General features: G+C 45.6%; 1 protein-coding gene across 2 annotated transcripts; it reads left to right on the top strand.

The window, feature by feature from the left end:
* Positions 1-1,815: 1,815 nt before the first annotated feature.
* On the top strand, positions 1,816-6,714 carry LOC142388544 (barrier-to-autointegration factor-like protein). 2 transcript variants are annotated; one of them, XM_075473944.1, is made up of 3 exons: positions 1,816-2,087; positions 4,233-4,360; positions 6,346-6,714. In XM_075473944.1, the coding sequence occupies exons 2-3, from the start codon at positions 4,235-4,237 to the stop codon at positions 6,490-6,492; spliced, it is 273 nt and encodes a 90-aa protein (XP_075330059.1). In that variant the 5' UTR covers positions 1,816-2,087; positions 4,233-4,234; the 3' UTR covers positions 6,493-6,714. The 2 variants fall into 2 exon arrangements, with proteins under 2 accessions (XP_075330059.1, XP_075330051.1); XM_075473936.1 differs by having other exon boundaries at positions 1,821-2,062.
* The last annotated feature ends 7,072 nt before the right edge of the window (positions 6,715-13,786 follow it).

Consider the following 13,786-nt stretch of genomic DNA (forward strand, 5'->3'; position numbering starts at 1 on the left):
TCTAATTAATCTCATGATTTCCCTACGCTGAGAAGACAATTCAACTTGGCAGTGTTTACAGATGACTTTGGTTCTGTCGACTCCGCCGTCTGGAAGAACTTTAAAATGAAAATGGCCGAGTAAAAGTTCCGTACCCTTCTCCATGTTTGGTGGATCCGCCAATTACTTTCTTTTCCTGTTCCACAGCAGACAGCAGCAGACTTTTACAAAATAAAAGCCTGTGAGCAACAGACTTTTACAAAATAAAAGCCTGTGAGCAACAGACTTTTACAAAATAAAAGCCTTTGAGCAGCAGACTTTTACAAAATAAAAGCCTGTGAGCAACAGACTTTTACAAAATAAAAGCCTGTGAGCAACAGACTTTTACAATAATAAAAGCCTTTGAGCAGCAGACTTTTACAAAATAAAAGCCTTTGAGCAGCAGACTTTTACAAAATAAAAGCCTGTGAGCAACAGACTTTTACAAAATAAAAGCCTGTGAGCAACAGACTTTTACAAAATAAAAGCCTTTGAGCAGCAGACTTTTACAAAATAAAAGCCTTTGAGCAGCAGACTTTTACAAAATAAAAGCCTGTGAGCAGCAGACTTTTACAAAATAAAAGCCTGTGAGCAGCAGACTTTTACAAAATAAAAGCCTGTGAGCAGCAGACTTTTATAAAATAAAAGCCTGTGAGTGACAGACTTTTACAAAATAAAAGCCTGTGAGCAGCAGACTTTTACAAAATAAAAGCCTGTGAGCAGCAGACTTTTACAAAATAAAAGCCTGTGAGCAGCGGACTTTTACAAAATAAAAGCCTGTGAGCAGCAGACTTTTACAAAATAAAAGCCTGTGAGCAACAGACTTTTACAAATTAAAAGCCTGTGAGCGACAGACTTTTACAAAATAAAAGCCTGTGAGCAACGGACTTTTACAATAATGGAATAAATAAAAAAACTAATAACTAAATAATTATAGTTAATTATTTAAATACGTATCAGAACAGAATAAAACTCCTGCCTCAGCTGGTTGTTGAACACAAACTGAAAGAGTGAATGATGTGGAAGCAGCCAGGGTTCACTTAGTTTAGTCACCTTTGTTATCCATTTTTATCCTGTTCTTCCACATAATGTGGAGTTATTGTGTCTATAAAACAGTTTCCACTGAAGCAGGACTGGATAAAAACTCAAACTAATTCGCTGAACTCTTCGCTCCAACAGTGAAGTGATTGTTTTTTCTAATACAACTTTATTTTGCTTTACAAGATACAAAAACAGTGCAAAAACATGACAAGTATCATTAATAATAAATAAGGAATAAGTAAGCATACCAAAATAAATACATACATAAGTAATTTAAATAATAAATAGAGAGAGAGAGAGAGAGAGAGAGAGAGAGAGAGAGAGAGAGAGAGAGAGAGAGAGAGAGAGAGAGAGAGAGAATATACCAGGGGACATGAACAATGAGGATTACACTGAGTTAAATATTTATATATTTATAAAGTGGGAGACTAGATTTATAGTTTTGATAGCTTTCTTGTTATTGGAGGAAATTGACTTGAAATACATCTGGAGTTCTATCATGAAAGCACAAAAAATGGGTTTCACTTTGGCAAATTTACATTTGTGGATGTAATATTTAGCAAGAATTAAAATGAGATTAATTAAAAAATATTATTTTTCAGTGGGAGCATCACTCTTTATAAAAAAACAAAAATGACATTTTGCAGAAGGAGCTCAAAATCACAGCATGTATGATCTAAACAGTGAAGTGATTGTGATCTTTCCTTTTCTCTCAGGAGTGGAGCATCCTCTCCACCCGGCTATCGTTGACGCAATGCGTCATGACGTCACACTCGGAGCGTCCCGCTCCCGGTGCTGGTCATGGTTTCAGAATAAAACGCCCCTCCGCGGACTGGCAGAAGTTTCGGCGGATTCTTCGGGGGTTCCAGGTGTCCAGGTCCAGAGCAGCAGGTAGCAGCCGGTGAAGCCCACACCTCCGACAGGTACCGGCCCGTTCTGACCCGGTTGGTGCTCCTCAGCTCAGCTGCCGACGTTGGAACAACGTGTCTCTGCATCTGACCCGGTTGGTGTAGCTGATCGAGCACTCGGTACTCCACTATGTTGGCCTGCGGCTCTGTGATTGATTGCCTGTAGCTGTAGCTGTAGCTAGGCTAAGCTAACGTACTAAAGAAGGCACCCGGAAGTACCCCGCCTCCGTTGTGTATTATTTATTAATGTAGTTATAGTAACCTACGGTAAGACCTAACAAAGAACTACAACTACGTGCGAGATAAGAGGAGATTAGCATTCTGCTAACCCCTGGACGGCTAACGCGCGTAAATGGAGCCCTTCGGACCACCGTAGGTTCCAGATCGGCTCGGGTTCCGTCGTCTGCTGATTACGTCACACAATATGGACTGTCCGCTTGAATGGGAGTGCACTGTGATTGGCTGTAGTAGCCATAGTAAGCGTAAATTTTTATTTATTTTATTTTATTTTTTTATAAATTTATTTGCAACAAAACAGAATAACGACATATAAATGTGTACATAACGTCAAAAAAAAAAAGAAGCCAGCCAAGGGGAGCATAAGGATAAGAATAATAATAAGAGAGAGTTTTTGCAAAACTCTTGCAAAAAGAAAACTATTGAACAAACTGACATATGTGCCAAGGAGTCTCGTGTAAAAAAATAAAAAAACAAACAAATAAAACAAAGATTTAGGACAACAGTTCGTCCATAATCCCAAGTTGGGAACAAGCACATATTGTTGTTTTTGCTTTATGATTAGTTGAAGGTTTAATTGTGAGCAAGTATTGCTTTAATTCAATAAAAAAAACATAGAAATTTGGTTTTCTTTTCAAAGATGTGTATTTGTGTATGTGAAATTTAGCTTTGATAATTAATAAATGAATAAAGAAAACCTTTGGGTTCATTTTGCCACTTAGTTGAAACCCAAACAGGACATGTTCCCAGTACAACAGGAAGCTCGCTGATATTTTTAAGTCAACAAAATTACAAAAATGTTGCCAGAAATCTTCACAATGAGGACACAACCAGAACATATGAGTAATGGCCTCAGGGCAAAGGTCACAGAAGGTACAGTTCACATTAATGTTAGAGTTGAACTTCTTTAGGTGGTCTTTAGCAGGGTGGATCCTGGGAATGAGTTTAAAGGACACTTCCTTTACCTCGTTAGTGAGAAGAAAGTGATTTGGGAGCAACCGGGTAAATTCCAAGATCAATTAATCCGAAAGCGATTCCAAAAAGGCCCGACAGCAGGAGCAGAAGTCGCCTCCTTCTGAAACGGGGATCTAACCGACTTATTATTGTTACCAAGAAGAGGGTTAAAACGTATTTTTCCACCAGGAGAATGTATGGGAGTAAGAGTCGGAGACTGATGATAACTGAGTCTCTTCCTCTGTTTGAAAAACACGCAAATCTTTGTAGAAAAAGCGCCAAAAACTTTTGCGAATTCTCCAGAAGAAATGGGAAATTAAATTTAGAGAGAAATTCCTCATGACTCAGCAACGTGCCAACGCTGTTAAACAGTCGATCAACCAGAATAATGTTATGATTAAATAAAGTTTTCTTCTTAGATAAAATGTCCTTATTATTCCGTATGAAGTATCGATGAGGAGAGAAGTTGTGCTTGTAGATGAGTAACCATGATAAAAAGGCCTGATGGTGGAAATTAGAGAGTTTGAGTTTGATTGGGAGCTTCTGTATATTTGTTTCTCGTCCTGTAAAAATAAGGCGCTGTGCGTCAGAGTTTTTTTTCGCGGTCTTTCGGTGATCAGCAGCAGCTTTTAGGAATAAATTAAATATTTCCTACAGAATAGTGTGTACCACACCTTAACCAACACCAGCCCCGAACCTTTAAAATCTAGTTTGTTTTGTTTTAATCATTTTGGCCACTTTGGTTCACTCTGAAGAGAAGCTTCATTTTCAGTTTCTGAGCAGCAATAACCTCTCTGACTATATGCGAGTGGACTTCTGCATATAAATGTACATAAAACTTGTTAAAGTTGTTCTGTTGGATATGTGTGTATATACATACACTACACATATATATTAGCTAATATGGGATGTGATACAGCTTCATGTCAAAAGAGGCGAACTGTCCCTTTAAGAAGGGAATGCCTACCACCTAATCTGCATGTGATGACATCACTGCGGGGAACATTGAGTTCTGAACACATTTCCAGGTGTTTTTCTGTTATTTTCTCTGAATTTAAACTCTGTTTCCTGCAGGGATGTCGTCCACGACTCAGAAGCACCGCGACTTTGTGGGCGAGCCGATGGGAGACAAGCCGGTGATGGCGCTGTCGGGCATCGGAGAGACTCTGGGGAGGAAGCTGGAGGACCAAGGCTTCGACAAGGTGGAGAAATATATACTCCTGAAGCTGCTGTGGGTGGAGGAGACGGAGGGGGGAGTCCAACCCAGATTTAGTTCTGTTTGTTTGTTTCCTTTAAAATGAGGCGAGTCTTCTGTATCAGTTATGATCAGGACGGGAACTGTTAAGAATTTAGTGAATCCGGTTCCTTATCGGTTCGGTTCTCATCCAGTTATGTATCGAACAAATGGCTTTGGTTTAGCTACAGGTGTGCACGAATGGGGGTCTTTCATTAACAGTAATAATATTAATATTGTTGTTGTTATTAATAATTTTCTGCTCTGACTCATGGGCGACGTGCTCGTTTCCTGCTGTTGTCATAGCGATAGAGAAATGCAATGTGTGGCGAGACTAAAGACCCAAAAGCGAGACCTCAGATCCCTGCGTTACCTTTGACCTTTGAGAGAAGACGCTGCGCCAAAAGCTCCCCGTGAGAGCCGCCATCTTTAGCAGCGCGTCACAGGCTGTGTTCAAAACCGCATACTACTCCTACTACTCATACTAACTTTAACTTTTTTAAGTTCCCGGATGCATACTAGATTCTCCGAAATGTTGGGTATGCATCATGAGGTTACTACTCATACTCAAACTACCCAGGATGCAACGTAACGTGTCGTCGCCGATCGTCATTTCCTGTCAAAACGGCAGTTTCAAGCTAGCTACAACGAGGGTAGGTTCACTTCCTGTTTTCAAAACAAAAGCACCAATTGTATGGTAATGGCTTTCCCTATGATAAAAGGCAACGGGTATTTTATTTTGTCTCAGATCTACATGCAGATAAACAGATTTTAAACCTTCTCTCAATCCTCCGGAGTTTACTGGACAATTTGTTGCATCCCGGGCTGATTAAACCGTTTCCCTTTGACAGAAGTTAGAAAGAAGAGTAAAAACGTCTTTAACGTGTAGGAAAAACCTCTGAATGTGAAGCTGAGCAGCATCAGAACTCGGGCTGGGAATCCAGAACCGGCTCCCAGGAGTTCGATTCCGTGGACTCGTTAACCCGCCTGCCTAACGATCCCGTTTATAGCTTCTGCTGACGTCTGACGCTTTAGCACGTCACGTGCACGCTTCGTGTTTATGTTATCATAAAGGGAAACGCCTCTAACCTGCTGAAACATGTGACATGCATAATACATAATAAATACTGCATACTGCATACTGCATACTCATCGATCAGACAGTATGCAGAGCGTTTACCCACAATGCATTTCGCTCCTGCCCGAGCAGAAATCAGCCGGCCTGAAGCTGATTTCTCTTAAGCTCTAAACTCTGTAAACTTTAGCAACATTTGAAACATTTTCAGGTGAGAAAGTAGTCGTTTAGATCCCCAACGTGTTGAAAACCTGACAAAATACCGGCTGTTTACAATTTTGTTCCCACGAATTCGGCGCTACTAAAGCTAGCCGCAGTGAGCAACGCACTTCCGGTTATTTTCACCAAAATAAAATACCCGTTGCCTTTTATCATAGGGAAAGCCATTACCATACAATTGGTGCTTTTGTTTTGAAAACAGGAAGTGAACCTACCCTCGTTGTAGCTAGCTTGAAACTGCCATTTTGACAGGAAATGACGATCGGCGACGTCACGTTACGTTGCATCTTGGGTAGTTTGAGTATGAGTAGTAACCTCATGATGCATACCCAACATTTAGGAGAATCTAGTTTGCATCCGGGAACTTAAAAAAGTTGAAGTTAGTATGAGTAGTAGGAGTAGTAGGAGTAGTAGGCGGTTTCGAACACAGCCAATGTTTACTGCAGAGTGTTGGAGAAGAGGCTCCGCCCCCTGGTTTTACCCTCGTAGTTACTGAGGGATCCTGGGAGTCTGACCACCATCAGTTTATGGACTCAGAAGGTTGCTGCTGGAGTACTCTGTGGGGGGGCTGCGGGACCAGAACCTGGCCCCCTCAGGGCCTCAGGGCTCCTGTGTCCCCCTCTGTCCAGCCCTTCTAACCCACCTCTCTGTGATTTCAGGCCTACGTGGTTCTGGGTCAGTTCCTCCTGCTGAAGAAAGACACCGAGATGTTCACCGATTGGCTGAAAGACGCCAGCGGGGCCAACTCTCGCCAGGCGGGACTGTGCGCCCAGTGCCTCAAGGAGTGGTGTAACGCCTTCCTCTGAGGCTCCGCCTTCCTCTGAGGCACCGCCTTCCTCTGAGGCACCGCCCTCCTCTGAGGCACCGCCCTCTCACCGAAGGCTCCGCCTCTTCCTGTTCTTGTTCTCGCTGTCAGCCTGACGCCGCTCCTGTAAGATGTTTCTCTGTTCTTCCTTCAGGACGGCTGTTCTCAGGCGTTCTCCTGTTTTATAAGCTCGTTTCAAACATGAATTAAAACTTTGTCTCAACCGTTTGTCCGAGTTTTTACTTTGGAGGTTCAGTGCTGAAGCCGCCGCTCGATAAATGATCCTCTAAATATTCATGTGATGAAAAAGTTATTTTCTGCGTTTACTTTCTTATGTTCTGAAGTTTAATGGGGTCCAACATCTCCAGCTCCATCCCAGAGTTCCTGCTGCTCGGTTTCCCATTTACAGTCATCTCAGCAGCTGGAAGGAGCAGAAAGTCTGGTTGTTCTGTGCTGCAGCGCCACCCTGTGGAGTGATGGAGAACTGCAGCTCATGCTCACATTGTACCTTCTGATAGTTTCACATTTCTGGCAGCAGGTGTGATGAAAACATGATGAAAACGTGCTGCTAAAGTCTCTGTGAACAAAGGTTGAGTTCCATCTGAGAACACAGTCTAAAGTAATGAACTGTAGTTCACCTGGAAGCTGCAGGTAAACGTGGGAGTAAAACAACCTTAAACTGTGGGGAATAGCAGCATCAGTCCAGGAGGAACCTTTCTACGTCGAGCTGCCGTTACTCTCAGCTGTAGGCGGCCATCTTGTTTCCCTTGTTGAGTTCAGGCTCAGCCGCATTTAAGTTCCATCTGAAATAAAGTCTCCGGAAGATTTACAGGAGGACTTTGACCTCCGAGGACTGGGAAAAAGTATGTGCTGAAGCACAAACTACCGATACTCGTCTTAAAGTACTCCAATACAATTGGCTAATGAGGACGTATGTAACAAAAGAGAAAAGCTCAGTAAGTATAACGATACCATCCCAGACCTGTGTGTCAGGTTCTTCCACTGTGTCTGGGAATGCAGTAAAGTCCAACAAGCTTTAGAAACTATACTAGGTATAAAATGAGTTCTTGACCCTAAACTATTTATTCTAGGTTTATATCCTGATAGACACTACATGTCTAGAAAAATAATCACTGCCCTGGACTTATGTTTACTGCTGGCAAAAAGAGTAAACCAAAAATCATCAGCTGGGTTAAGGAAATATCCACAACTTTACCCATGGAGAAGATAACTTACATTATAAAAGGCAAAATATCACTATTTCAAAACATTTGGGGTCCTTTTATAGAATATATGGAGAATGTAGATTTAAGTCCTAGGTGTCAAACCCAAGGCCCGCGGGCCACATCCGGCCCGGCTTGCAATTATATCCGGCCCCCGAGATCATTTTATACAGTGGAAACTGCTTATAGTGGTCACGGATATAGTAATCATCAAACGCTTATATAGATCAAAAGGCTTGGGACAGAATCATGTTTATACAAACGCTGTTTAAATAATTTGTTTATAGTAATCAAGAAATCCGCTTATAATGTTCATTTTTGGCCATTTTATGAATGTAAACATGTGAAATAATCATTTTAAAACTACGTGTAGCTATTTTATTTTTTACTCCCTTGATTCCTTTCTGGACGTCTGCTTCTGCCTATGCTTCTGCCTATGCTTCTGCCTATGCTTCTGCCTATGCTTCTGCCTATGCTTCTGCCCTATGCTTCTGCTCTATGCTTCTGCCCTATGCTTCTGCCTATGCTTCTGCCCTATGCTTCTGCCCTATGCTTCTGCCTATGCTTCTCCCTATGCTTCTGCCCTATGCTTCTGCCTATGCTTCTGCCTATGCTTCTGCCCTATGCTTCTGCCTATGCTTCTGCCTATGCTTCTGCCTATGCTTCTGCCCTATGCTTCTGCTTATGCTTCTGCCCTATGCTTCTGCTTATGCTTCTGCCCTATGCTCCTGCCCTATGCTCCTGCCCTATGCTTCTGCCCTATGCTTCTGCTCTATGCTTCTGCCTATGCTTCTGCCTATGCTTCTGCCCTATGCTTCTGCCTATGCTTCTGCCCTATGCTTCTGCCTATGCTTTTGCCCTATGCTTCTGCTCTATGCTTCTGCCTATGCTTTTGCCCTATGCTTCTGCTCTATGCTTCTGCCTATGCTTCTGCCCTATGCTTCTGGCCTATGCTTCTGCTTCTGCTTCTGCCCTATGCTTCTGCTCTATGCTTCTGCCCTATGCTTCTGCCTATGCTTCTGCCCTATGCTTCTGCTCTATGCTTCTGCCCTATGCTTCTGCTCTATGCTTCTGCTCTATGCTCCTGCCCTATGCTTCTGCCCTATGCTTCTGCCTATGCTTCTTCTCTATGCTTCTGCTCTATGCTTCAGCCTATGCTTCTGCCTTATGCTTCTGCCTATGCTTCTGCCCTATGCTTCTGCCCTATGCTTCTGCCTATGCTTCTGCCCTATGCTTCTGCCCTATGCTTCTTCCCTATGCTTTTGCCCTATGCTTCTGCCTATGCTTCTGCCCTATGCTTCTGCCTATGCTTCTGCCCTATGCTTCTGCCCTATGCTTCTGCCTATGCTTCTGCCTATGCTTCTGCCCTATGCTTCTGCCTATGCTTCTGCCTATGCTTCTGCCCTATGCTCCTGCCCTATGCTTCTGTCTATGCTTCTGCCTATGCTTCTGCCCTATGCTTCTGCCTATGCTTCTGCCTATGCTTCTGCCTATGCTTCTGCCCTATGCTTCTGCTTATGCTTCTGCCCTATGCTTCTGCTTATGCTTCTGCCCTATGCTCCTGCCCTATGCTCCTGCCCTATGCTTCTGCCCTATGCTTCTGCTCTATGCTTCTGCCTATGCTTCTGCCTATGCTTCTGCCCTATGCTTCTGCCTATGCTTCTGCCCTATGCTTCTGCCTATGCTTTTGCCCTATGCTTCTGCTCTATGCTTCTGCCTATGCTTTTGCCCTATGCTTCTGCTCTATGCTTCTGCCTATGCTTCTGCCCTATGCTTCTGGCCTATGCTTCTGCTTCTGCTTCTGCCCTATGCTTCTGCTCTATGCTTCTGCCCTATGCTTCTGCCTATGCTTCTGCCCTATGCTTCTGCTCTATGCTTCTGCCCTATGCTTCTGCTCTATGCTTCTGCTCTATGCTCCTGCCCTATGCTTCTGCCCTATGCTTCTGCCTATGCTTCTTCTCTATGCTTCTGCTCTATGCTTCAGCCTATGCTTCTGCCTTATGCTTCTGCCTATGCTTCTGCCCTATGCTTCTGCCCTATGCTTCTGCCTATGCTTCTGCCCTATGCTTCTGCCCTATGCTTCTTCCCTATGCTTTTGCCCTATGCTTCTGCCTATGCTTCTGCCCTATGCTTCTGCCTATGCTTCTGCCCTATGCTTCTGCCCTATGCTTCTGCCTATGCTTCTGCCTATGCTTCTGCCCTATGCTTCTGCCTATGCTTCTGCCTATGCTTCTGCCCTATGCTCCTGCCCTATGCTTCTGTCTATGCTTCTGCCTATGCTTCTGCCCTATGCTTCTGCCCTATGCTCCTGCCCTATGCTTCTGTCTATGCTTCTGCCTATGCTTCTGCCTATGCTTCTGCCCTATGCTCCTGCCCTATGCTTCTGTCTATGCTTCTGCCTATGCTTCTGCCCTATGCTTCTGCCCTATGCTCCTGCCCTATGCTTCTGCCTATGCTTCTGCCCTATGCTCCTGCCCTATGCTTCTGCCCTATGCTTCTGCTCTATGCTTCTGCTCTATGCTTCTGCCTATGCTTCTGCTCTATGCTCCTGCCCTATGCTTCTGCCTATGCTTCTGCCTATGCTTCTGCCCTTTGCTTCTGCCCTATGCTTCTGCCTATGCTTCTGCTCTATGCTTCTGCCTATGCTTCTACCCTATGCTTCTGCCCTATGCTTCTGCCTATGCTTCTGCCCTATGCTTCTGCCTATGCTTCTGCTCTATGCTTCTGCCTATGCTTCTGCCCTATGCTTCTGCTCTATGCTTCTGCCTATGCTTCTGCCCTATCCTTCTGCCTATGCTTCTGCCTATGCTTCTGCTCTATGCTTCTACCCTATGCTCCTGCCCTATGCTTCTGCTCTATGCTTCTGCCCTATGCTTCTGCCTATGCTTCTGCTCTATGCTTCTGCCTATGCTTCTGCCCTATCCTTCTGCCTATGCTTCTGCCCTATGCTTCTGCCTATGCTTCTGCCCTATGCTTCTGCCTATGCTTCTGCTCTATGCTTCTGCCTATGCTTCTGCCCTATCCTTCTGCCTATGCTTCTGCCCTATGCTTCTGCTCTATGCTTCTGCCCTATGCTTCTGCTCTATGCTTCTGCCTATACTTCTGCCCTATGCTCCTGCCCTATGCTTCTGCTCTATGCTTCTGCCCTATGCTCCTGGCCTATGCTCCTGCCCTATGCTTCTGCCCTATGCTTCTGCTCTATGCTTCTGCTCTATGCTTCTGCCTATGCTTCTGCCTATGCTTCTGCCCTATGCTCCTGCCCTATGCTTCTGCCCTATGCTTCTGGCCTATGCTCCTGCCCTATGCTTCTGCCCTATGCTTCTGCCTATGCTTCTGCCCTATGCTTCTGCCTATGCTTCTGCCCTATGCTTCTGCCCTATGCTTCTGCTCTATGCTTCTGCCTATGCTTCTGCCCTATGCTCCTGCCCTATGCTTCTGCTCTATGCTTCTGCCTATGCTTCTGCCCTATGCTCCTGCCCTATGCTTCTGCTCTATGCTTCTGCCCTATGCTCCTGCCCTATGCTTCTGCCCTATGCTTCTGCCTATGCTTCTGCCTATGCTTCTGCTCTATGCTTCTGCCCTATGCTTCTGCTCTATGCTTCTGCCCTATGCTTCTGCCTATGCTTCTGCCCTATTCTCCTGCCCTATGCTTCTGCTCTATGCTCCTGCCCTATGCTTCTGCCCTATGCTTCTGCCTATGCTTCTGCCCTATGCTTCTGCCCTATGCTCCTGCCCTATGCTTCTGCTCTATGCTCCTGCCCTATGCTTCTGCCCTATGCTTCTGCTCTATGCTTCTGCCCATGCTTCTGCCCATGCTTCTGCCCTATGCTTCTGCCTATGCTTCTGCTCTATGCTTCTGCCTATGCTTCTGCCCTATGCTTCTGCTCTATGCTTCTGCCTATGCTTCTGCTCTATGCTTCTGCCTATGCTCCTGCCCTATGCTTCTGCTCTATGCTTCTGCTCTATGCTTCTGCCTATGCTTCTGCCTATGCTTCTGCCCTATGCTTCTGCCCTATGCTTCTGCCTATGCTTATGCCCTATGCTCCTGCCCTATGCTTCTGCTCTATGCTTCTTCCCTATGCTCCTGCCCTATGCTTCTGCCCTATGCTTCTGCCTATGCTTCTGCCCTATGCTTCTGCCTATACTTCTGCCCTATACTTCTGCCCTATGCTTCTGCCTATGCGTCTGCCTATGCTTCTGCTCTATGCTTCTGCCCTATGCTTCTGCCTATGCTTCTGCCCTATGCTTCTGCCTATGCTTCTGCCCTATGCTCCTGCCCTATGCTTCTGCTCTATGCTCCTGCCCTATGCTTCTGCCCTATGCTTCTGCCCTATGCTTCTGCCCTATGCTTCTGCCCTATGCTTCTGCCTATGCTTCTGCCCTATGCTTCTGCCTATGCTTCTGCCCTATGCTCCTGCCCTATGCTCCTGCCCTATGCTTCTGCTCTGTGCTCCTGCCCTATGCTTCTGCCTATGCTTCTGCCCTATGCTTCTGCTCTATGCTCCTGCCCTATGCTTCTGCCCTATGCTTCTGCTCTATGCTTCTGCCCTATGCTTCTGCCTATGCTTCTGCCCTATGCTTCTGCTCTATGCTTCTGCCCTATGCTTCTGCCTATGCTTCTGCCCTATGCTTCTGCCTATGCTTCTGCCCTATGCTTCTGCCTATGCTTCTGCCCTATGCTTCTGCTCTATGCTCCTGCCCTATGCTTCTGCTCTATGCTTCTGCCTATGCTTCTGCCCTATGCTTCTGCCTATGCTTCTGCCCTATGCTTCTGCTCTATGCTTCTGCCCTATAATTCTGCTTTATGCTTCTGCCCATGCTTCTGCCCTATGCTTCTGCCTATGCTTCTGCTCTATTATTCTGCCTATGCTCCTGCCCTATGCTTCTGCTCTATGCTTCTGCCCTAAGCTTCTGCTCTATGCTTCTGCCCTATGCTTCTGCCCTATGCTTCTGCCTATGCTTCTGCCCTATGCTTCTGCTCTATGCTTCTGCCCTATGCTTCTGCTCTATGCTTCCGCCCTATGCTTCTGCCCATGCTTCTGCCTATGCTTCTGCCTATGCTTCTGCCCTATGCTTTTGCCTATGCTCCTGCCCTATGCTTCTGCCCTATGCTTCTGCTCTATGCTTCTGCCCTATGCTTCTGCTCTATGCTTCTGCCCTATGCTTCTGCCTATGCTTCTGCCCTATGCTCCTGCCCTATGCTTCTGCTCTATGCTCCTGCCCTATGCTTCTGCCCTATGCTTCTGCCTATGCTTCTGCCCTATGCTTCTGCCTATGCTTCTGCCCTATGCTCCTGCCCTATGCTTCTGCTCTATGCTTCTGCCTATGCTTCTGCCTATGCTTCTGCCCTATGCTTCTGCTCTATGCTTCTGCTCTATGCTCCTGCCCTATGCTTCTGCCCTATGCTTCTGCCTATGCTTCTGCCCTATGCTTCTGCTCTATGCTCCTGCCCTATGCTTCTGCCCTATGCTTCTGCTCTATGCTTCTGCCCTATGCTTCTGCCTATGCTTCTGCCCTATGCTTCTGCTCTATGCTTCTGCCCTATGCTTCTGCCTATGCTTCTGCCCTATGCTTCTGCCTATGCTTCTGCCCTATGCTTCTGCTCTATGCTCCTGCCCTATGCTTCTGCTCTATGCTTCTGCCTATGCTTCTGCCCTATGCTCCTGCCCTATGCTTCTGCTCTATTCTTCTGCCCTATAATTCTGCTTTATGCTTCTGCCCATGCTTCTGCCCTATGCTTCTGCCTATGCTTCTGCTCTATTATTCTGCCTATGCTCCTGCCCTATGCTTCTGCTCTATGCTTCTGCCCTAAGCTTCTGCTCTATGCTTCTGCCCTATGCTTCTGCCCTATGCTTCTGCCTATGCTTCTGCCCTATGCTTCTGCTCTATGCTTCTGCCCTATGCTTCTGCTCTATGCTTCCGCCCTATGCTTCTGCCTATGCTTCTGCCCTATGCTTCTGCCTATGCTTCTGCCTATGCTTCTGCCCTATAATTCTGCTTTATGCTTCTGCCCATGCTTCTGCCTATGCTTCTTCCTATGCTTCTGCCCTATGCTTTTGCCTATGCTCCTGC

The sequence above is a fragment of the Odontesthes bonariensis genome, chromosome 2, assembly GCF_027942865.1.
Source record: "Odontesthes bonariensis isolate fOdoBon6 chromosome 2, fOdoBon6.hap1, whole genome shotgun sequence".
Lineage (NCBI taxonomy): Eukaryota > Metazoa > Chordata > Actinopteri > Atheriniformes > Atherinopsidae > Odontesthes > Odontesthes bonariensis.